The 8,334-nt window shown below is 44.0% G+C and overlaps 1 protein-coding gene across 1 annotated transcript; it reads left to right on the top strand.

Annotated features, from left to right (window-relative positions):
- The first annotated feature begins 1,917 nt into the window (after window positions 1–1,917).
- On the top strand, window positions 1,918–7,046 carry TCF24 (transcription factor 24). Its single transcript, XM_071553089.1, has 4 exons — window positions 1,918–1,962; window positions 2,857–2,948; window positions 3,813–4,222; window positions 6,478–7,046. Exons 3-4 carry the CDS (start codon window positions 3,839–3,841, stop codon window positions 6,589–6,591), a joined length of 498 nt encoding a protein of 165 aa, XP_071409190.1. The 5' UTR covers window positions 1,918–1,962; window positions 2,857–2,948; window positions 3,813–3,838; the 3' UTR covers window positions 6,592–7,046.
- Window positions 7,047–8,334: the final 1,288 nt, after the last annotated feature.

An 8,334-nucleotide genomic window follows, 5' to 3' on the forward strand; every position in this document is an offset into this window, starting at 1 on the left:
CCCTTCCCGGGACTTCCAATTATCGCTAAAGTTTAAGTCCTTAATTTTCTTGGCTGCAAACCCAATAACGAATGGCTCAGACTTTGTTTTTCCACTGCTCCTGAGGCTTGATTTATTGTGTCTCTGTTATCGCACAATCGGGCTTCGTTCGAAATGTTATTCTGGGCTAATTCTATACCCCGGTATTTATTTTGACTGTCTTTTCTCATTAGCGTTACTGATTTTTAATGGCTTCCCGTTCCTTGTTAAATAACCCCTCTGCCGTCGGGGCTCGACTCATCCCGTTCATGTTTCCATCCCGCGCTGGACCCACGCGAGTGGGTCGGTCCCCCCGAGCGGTACGCGGTGATCCAGATGCGCTCCCTGCTCGGGTCTCTCCCGCGGAACCCTCTCCGCCCCGGGAGCCTCCGCGAGCCGGAGAAGCGGCGGCAGAGCGGAGAGAAAGGACTTGCTTTTAGCAGGGCATCTCCCGCGCTCCCAGCCCAGCGATTGAATTTCTCTTCTCCAGCAAAACCGTTACTTTATCCAAAGAAAAACAGCGCGAACGGAGCGAGCGGTGGCTGGACCGCACGGACCCGGGGCCGGGCCAGGGGAGGGCGGGGGGCAAGGGGGGCGTGGGGCGCTGCCGCCCCCCGACAGCTCCGTGATTGATGACCCACCCGCCCGGGAAGGGGCGGTCGCTGCCGCCCGGGCTGGCGGGGTGAGCCCGGCGGTCAGGTGCGACCCAGCCACGCCGCATCCACCGCCGCGACATCTTATAAGCGGCGCCGCGGGACGGGACGGGAGCGGGCTGTGTCCGGCTGTGCCGCTCCGCATCCGGCGGGAACGGTAAGTTCATCCCAGGCCGGGCACCGCGGGGCCCGCCAGGTCGCGGGGAGCCAGCCGGGTTCCCCCGGGGGGGCTCGGGACGGGGACGCAGCAGCTGGCGCGTCCCGCATCCCCGGGCAGCCGGCGGCGATCACCGCAGTGCTGCCCGCGCACATCGACAGGCCAGCTTCTATTTCCCTGCCCTGGAGAAAGGATTTTCGTTACCTGTTACCGGAGTTATGCACAGAGCAAGGTCTTTTTAAAACCGATGAAAGATAATTCAAATTCACTATATTTTTTCCCCCAATGAAAACCGGAGTAGTTTGTCTAAAGTTTTTAGCTGTTTCTTTTTCAGTTTGTGTGCTCTGCTTTGGCGTTTCCCATCTTTTCCTTACCTGTGTGGGCAGTTACCTCTATTGCCCCTTCATTCATATGGAATAGAAGACTAAAACAAGTGTTGTGCCGGTTGCTTTGGTAAAATACTCCGATGTTAAACCGATTAGGTCTCTGCGTTGTCATGTTAAAACACAAATGCATCCGCCTGCATTAGAAATCTGCACTAGAAATGTTTTAGAAACAATATAAGTGCTTTAACTTACTTTCACAACCCCATGTCCAATTCTCTTTGCACACGAGGGGGCAAGTGTGGGTGTTTGCAAAATTACTGCTACTATTTTAAAAACCCAACCCTCTTTCTTGTAAAATTGTGAAGTGCCCAGAGGCGTTTTATTTACTTTAGTTTTCAGCAGTATATTTTGGACCATGTGGTTTGAATGATTCCGGGGTTTGCAGTGAGTGCAGCACCCGGAGCGTGTGTCCTGATCGCACCGGGGAGAAGAGCCATGCTGCCCAATCCCAGCGTGCAACACAAGAGATCCTGGTACAGGAATCACCGTGGTTTGGCTGCCGATATCTACATACCTACAGCACATCCTGTGTTTCTGTGTAGCAGATTTTTCCAAGCCGTTTTCTGTTTGTACTTGATGGGAAATCTGACAGTGGACAAATTTAATTCAGAGTGAAATCTCTCATTTCCACAGCTGAAATTTTGTACATTTTCCCCCCTATAGGCCTAGGATTTCATCTGATGTAGACGTGAAGTTCTTAAAACAGAAACTCCTACTTCAACGGGCACCAAGGAGATGAGGCTTTTAGGTACGTGCATTACTATTTAGTCCTTCCAGTTCTAAATCTGGTTATACACCAACATGGCAAAATCAGAACTGTATAAACCAGCCTTAGTCCTGTATTTCATTAGAGGGGCAGGTATTTATACTAACCCTGTCTGTCTTGTGTCCTTGGGTAATCTGGGTTTTTTCAGTCATCAGGGAGGACTTCCTTGTATCAGTGGGATTTTGATGGGATGGGAAATGAAAAATCCTGCTGACAAACATAAACTTCTCCCAGTTTTCATGACTGCCTTAATGATTGTCTTGATGTCATCTATGCAATGATGATTTTTTTAAACTAAAATGCATCCAGATCTGACTGTGCCTAACACAATGAGAAAACACAAAGAAAAAAGCACAGCTTTTTTTTTTAAATTTTAAGCAAGAGGCAATGACCATTTTTCAGCCCTCATTCAAGCTCATGTAGTTCTTAATGTGAGCTTTATTTAATATTGATAATAAATACCACAATAAAAAAGAACAGTATTTTTCCCCTTTGGTTTATGGCTACAATGCACACAGAATATTTCACAAATAATTTCAGTCTAACCTGTGCTGATATTAAAGAGAACATTACATGATAAAACTCTGTGAACCAGATTAACAGCAAATAAATGACAATAGAATACCTGAAACAATATCTTTTAAATACCATTAAATTAGAGTATTGCAAAAAGAATTGTTTAGAGACCTTTCCTTGTCTTTGCTAAAAATCTTTTACTTCAGTATGTATTTGAAATGCTTTGCAAAGTAAAGACCTAATTCTTGTAAATTTAGGTCTTCAGTCATTTAAGTGCATCAATTTTATTTATATTTTTAAAATCACATAGTTCTTTTTTGAAATTAAAGGGTTTAATAACTTGTCCTTGCCCTTGGCTAGCCAGGCTGTCACAGAAACAGACACCCCTAACGTGTGAAAACTGGAATCTGGGACTGCCAGGAGGGCTGCTTGACTGAGGACAACAGGATCAGGTATTATTCCAAGAAATACTGCATTTTGGGGAATATTGACTGAGGAACTGAATTAATTAAAGGACTGTGGGTTGTATTACAGGCAGAACTGACTGACTGGCTTTTCTGAAACCTGGGAAAAAGACCTTATGGACATTATTTTCAGCTTTGCTCAAAAGAAGTTTTTTGTGATTGGTTTCAAAAGGCCCCTCAATGGCCATAATACAGGTTACAAGATTTTTTTGAAGTCTGAAAATCTGGATGAGAGAGGACAACCACAGAAATTTTATTAGTAACATTAGGAGTGGGAGAACAGGAGAAGTCAGTTCCTGATCCTTTAAAATTATGGACCAAGTTTTGCCTTTTAAAAGCTGAGTCTGTGGTCTGTAGCTCCACTTACTGCTGCATGTGAAAATGGTATTTTTCTTCCTGTAATCCTTGGAGCACTGATCACCTATGAGACTGTTGATAAAACAATTGCAGCTAAATAGAAAGTATGTAAACAGTCCCACATCCCAAACCATACAAAGAATATGTTTTAAAAATTGCATTTAGCCTAATTTTTAGTTGTTTGTAAATGGAAACCACTGTGCCAGTGCTGCTGAGTGGTGCCTGTTGGATTTTATCAGAAGTAATATTTGGGCTCAGTGTAATGCTGTCCAAAAAAAAAATTAAATACCAATTGTTGATGAGTTTAACTTCTGATTCTGTACCTCTGTGTGAAAGCAACTTTGTAAGCAGTGAGTAGAAAAGCAGCTCACGCAGCTGCATCCCGGTTTTTCCTGGCACAGGCAGCACTTACATTTCTGATCAGCTTTGTTTTTAGAGAGTGCTGGCTTCACTCAGTGCAGCAGCTGCCTTTAGAGATGCTCTTGTTGCTTGCAGGACACTCCCTGCCAGGGAAGTCACAAATGGACTGTGGGCACTTAACTGAGAGCAGCGAGGAGATCTCCAGCCCGGGTGCAGACCCTGATTCCCTATTGCCTCCCGCTGCTGGTGGCAATTCCTGCCCGCCCCTGGTGGGTGGGCAGCGGGCTGGGGCACCTCCAGGCCGACCTGCCGCCGCCAATGCTGCTCGGGAGCGCAGCCGGGTCCAGACCCTGCGCCATGCCTTCCTCGAGCTGCAGAAGACTCTGCCCTCTGTGCCGCCCGACACCAAGCTCTCCAAGCTGGATGTGCTCCTCCTGGCCACCACCTATATCGCACACCTCACCCGAAGCCTGCAGGATGAGGAGGAGTCACCAGGAGAGGGCCTGGGCACCCTCCGAGGGGATGGGTACCTCCACCCTGTGAAGGTAGGAGAGCTGAGTAGCAGCCACCGCCTTCTGTCAGCAAAGAAGTATGTTGGTCTCAGACAGATGAAACTAAAGATTTCAAACTCATATATCTTGCTAGAGGTAATACATGAAATTCTGCCTGGACTAACCATTTTGCCTAGGTTTTGGAGGCGTGATAGAAATGTCTTGGAGTTTTGTCCCTCCAGCTTCAGGGACTTTGTACCAATATATCAAATACCGTGTAGATCCAAACCTAGTGGGACTTGGTCCCTCGCAATTGAAAGCAGAAGGCAGCATCAGAGAAGTACTGACACCTCTTTGGTGCCCACATGGAAACCTTGGTGATCTCCTACCAGACCCATCGGATCCTGCTGGTGAGGTGATGCCCTGTCCCGCAGCAGTGCCCCCAGCTATGGCTGGGGCTGCTCTGCTTCTGCCGAGGCAGTCGCAGTATGGGAGGTGGCATGAAGTACCAGATCTGTCTTAATTCCTTCCATAAAAGTGCTTTTATGAAGCATTTATTTTGTTGTTGGTATATGCTATCAAAAAAGTCACAGTGATACAGAAGGAATGAGAAAGGGGAACTGCTCTTGGAGAGAGCCTGGGGCTGGAAACTGTTTCCAAACTCACTGCTCACTGACTGATGGGTCTCAAATACCTTGGGATATTTTCTTTGGCACTGGTCGCAGGGAGTGACTTAGAGCACCGGGTTGTTTTCTTTCCTTTCCTTTTTTTTTTAAGAGTCTGAATTCAGAATGATTTAATTAAGATTAATTTGTGAAGTAATCTCTGATTTCTATAAAGTGCCTAATTCACAAAGAGTTCCTTGTTCACAGTGTTGGTTGCTGTGAAAAGCGTGATGTGAACACAGGCTTCTGGGGCCATTTGAATAATTACCAGGCTCATTAAGAAAGCAAAACCTCTATATCAATTAGAAGATGGCTATAATTTAAGAAAAAAATACCATTACGTATTCCCAAATAAGTTCAAAATAGCTTCTGTTAGTTCCCTCAGTCAGAGTGAAAGGACACAGGCCTGTTATGGTACTTTTATCAGCTGCCAACTCATATTGGCAGAAAAAATACCCTTAAATAGTTATGACAGCAATTAAATGATCCAGATGCACATTTCCTAGGCTATTGGAATAGAGTAATACTGGATTCACTTAAGCAATTGTTTTTTATAATTTTATTTATGTATCATTTACCTGCATTTAGTTTTGGGATTCTATTAGCCTAACCAATATTTCTTGTATTCCCAGTGGTAAATTAATGTTTTCAGTTGGCACTGGATGAAAGTGTCACTAGCAAATCCTAGTATGTCCCTCAAAAACCTCAAAGCACAAGATATGAGACAACATGTACATGGATATATCAAACACAGTAAATGCAAATAGCGAGAAAAGTAAAATACCCAAGTACAGTTGTGTGTACACAAAATATGATTAATGACTTTAAACTCGGATGTCTCATTGGTGACAAACTCATAACATCACACTTGAAACAAAATTACTGAATGAGATTGCACAGTCTTTCCAAGTGAGAATATGCTGCTGCTTTAGTCTTTATATAAAAGAGATGAGATGTAACTGCAGCATAAAGTGTCTCCTACCCACAGGTAGACTTACTGCAAGGCTGTTTGCAGTAAGTAATTTGCTGGGGTTAAGAAACTCAAGCTGTCATAAAAAGTATTTAACATCAGGGTAACTGATGATTCCAAAAATCAGTGAGTGGAAAGATGAATTGTCTCATCTGAAATGGTTGAAGCTGACAAAAGCAAGAAGCTGTCAGTGCTGGCAAGGAGCTATTACATTAAATTTAACAGACAGTTTTTAGCAGCTGTGGTCAGTGTTACAGGGGCTGGCACAGATGGGTGTGCACACAGGGCCACAATCCCTGTAGGTGCAGACGTATCCCTGTAGTGTCCCTGGTGCCTTAAAAAGGAAAACTTTGGTTTACTCTACCAACAGAACATCTACAACACCAACAGTGATAAGATGACCAACCAGCACAGCCTGCTCCTGTCAGCTGAGTCACGCTGGGGCTGGGAGCTGTGCCTCACAATTAGTTACCAAAGCATATACCCGGACTGAGACTTCCTTACCATCTTCTAACATTTTCCAACAGGTGACAAAATGGGAAGTGTCTGGGTCTAGCAACAGTTTCCTATTTTCTCATGCTGTGATTCCATCAACATAAAGCTTTGCTGAGAACTGCACTCAGAGTGCAAAGCTCCCGGGTATCTCAGCACTGTGCTTGTCTCCTCTCTTGCAGAAGTGGCCCATGCGTTCCAGGTTGTACATTGGAGCCACGGGACAGTTTCTGACTCACTCGGCACAAGGAGACAGCGCAAACCATGGGGAAACATCAACAACCTCACAAATCTAATCTCCCTTCTTGCTTTAAAAATTTGTTATTTATTACACCTTATATATATATATTTAAGTTAAAAATAGTATCTACAGACAAACTGTAAGTCCTGAAATACTGTTTGTTGAGGAGAAGGAATTGATTCTTAAATGTAATTATTACCTCATTAAGTTAATGTGATGTATCATTGGTTTCTATCAGAGGACATTGCTGGGATCTGAACAGGGGGATTGGGAGGTGGTGACTGCAGTCAGCACCAACATGAGCAGCAGCCACAAAGACAGAGCTGCCAGCAGGGTAGGTATCCTTGTCTCCTCTGGGACAAGTGCTGTGGGAAAGCGGAGAGAAGGAGCAATGTGGTACTGGCCAGGTACAGAGCAATACAGGCTTGGGTGAAAGGCAAAGGGCAAGTCTAAAAATAGTAGTTGCAATCCCATACACACTTTCTCCATTGCTTAAAGCCGATGGCAGAAATCCTCCTGACCGCAGCTGTCAGGTTAGGGCTTCACCCTTCCAATAGTCCTACATGTATGTAGCTATTGGTGGAAATGTGGATGCATGTTCACCTCAAGTAAAAATGTGATGAAACCTGTCCCTCGTACACAGAGTGCTGAGTGTGACAGCTGCATGTTGGGCACTGCTTGTATCCATCCGTAGGAATGTGCTGCATGTTATGGGGTTTAATGTGTGTTTGTTCCCCTGGCACCAGCTACGTGTCTGCTCACGGCACCAGGGCTCATTTGTCGTGGCTTTCAGCAGGTTCACTGTTGAAGCCAATGAGTTCAAAGCATTGGCTTGTTCCTAGCACACTGTTCACTTAAATATATTCTACGTTTAGGCAAGAAAAGTTGAAACTAAGTGCACACAAATGTCATCCGATGTATCTGTTCTGTAAAACAATGTACTTTTCATATGGTTTGTTATTGCTGAGGTAAACAGTCTATTAAATATTATTCAATGAATGTTATATACTTTCTCAGTTGCAAAATCTGTATCAGTTTCTCATTGTACAGGACTGATAGTTTCTAATAGTAACATTCTGCATTTATAGATGCTGTCTTTTTTTCTGAGGGCCTCCCAGTTTAAATTTCAAAATAACATTCAAGAAAACAAAATACCAGCCAGAACAACTTTCATAAAAAAGTATGGTAAAATCTGGAGCTCTCCAGCACCTTTGCAGCATTCTGAGCTTTTAACAAAATTGTTCTTTTGAATAGTAAACACACTTTAAATATTTTAAACACATTTAATATATGTATTTATTTTAGGCATATTATTTAGAATTGTAAGTGGTTTATTAGAAGATGATTATTATAAAGAGCAACATTCAATAAAAAAGCTACAGCATTCTGTGAACAAATTAAGTAGAAAGGAGCAGTTTTGCATAGGCAAGAATCTATTCATAGATAAATGTTGGACTTTCAAGAACTGTTTGTCCTTTTCATAGTAGTAAAATGTGGGTTAGCACAACCTGTTGTTGCTGGAACAGCTGTTTGTACTTGGAGTTATGAACCGGGAGCTGTGAAGGAGTGCCAAATGGGGAGTTACGGGTGTTACTTAATTAAGATGTGACAGGACAGCGAGGGATTCCAGGAGTACTTCACTGCACAAGATGAGAGTGTGAGACACAGATTGCACTTCAGAAGCACAGACAATGCAGAGCAGTTTTGTATGCCACTGGGATGTAAAGGAATCCATCAGGCCAAGGGAAGAAGGGCATATAGAATGGCCTGGGGAGAACACAAAAAGGGATGATGCTTT

This window comes from Pithys albifrons, chromosome 4 (genome assembly GCF_047495875.1).
Source record: "Pithys albifrons albifrons isolate INPA30051 chromosome 4, PitAlb_v1, whole genome shotgun sequence".
NCBI classification, from domain to species: Eukaryota; Metazoa; Chordata; class Aves; order Passeriformes; family Thamnophilidae; genus Pithys; species Pithys albifrons.

Coding starts and splice junctions, on each gene's coding strand:
- TCF24 (XM_071553089.1), top strand. CDS start 3,839: ATGGACTGTGGGCACTTAACTGAGAGCAGCGAGGAGATCTCCAGCCCG. Junction 4,223..6,477: donor GGTACCTCCACCCTGTGAAG/GTAGGAGAGCTG, acceptor CCTCTCTTGCAG/AAGTGGCCCATGCGTTCCAG.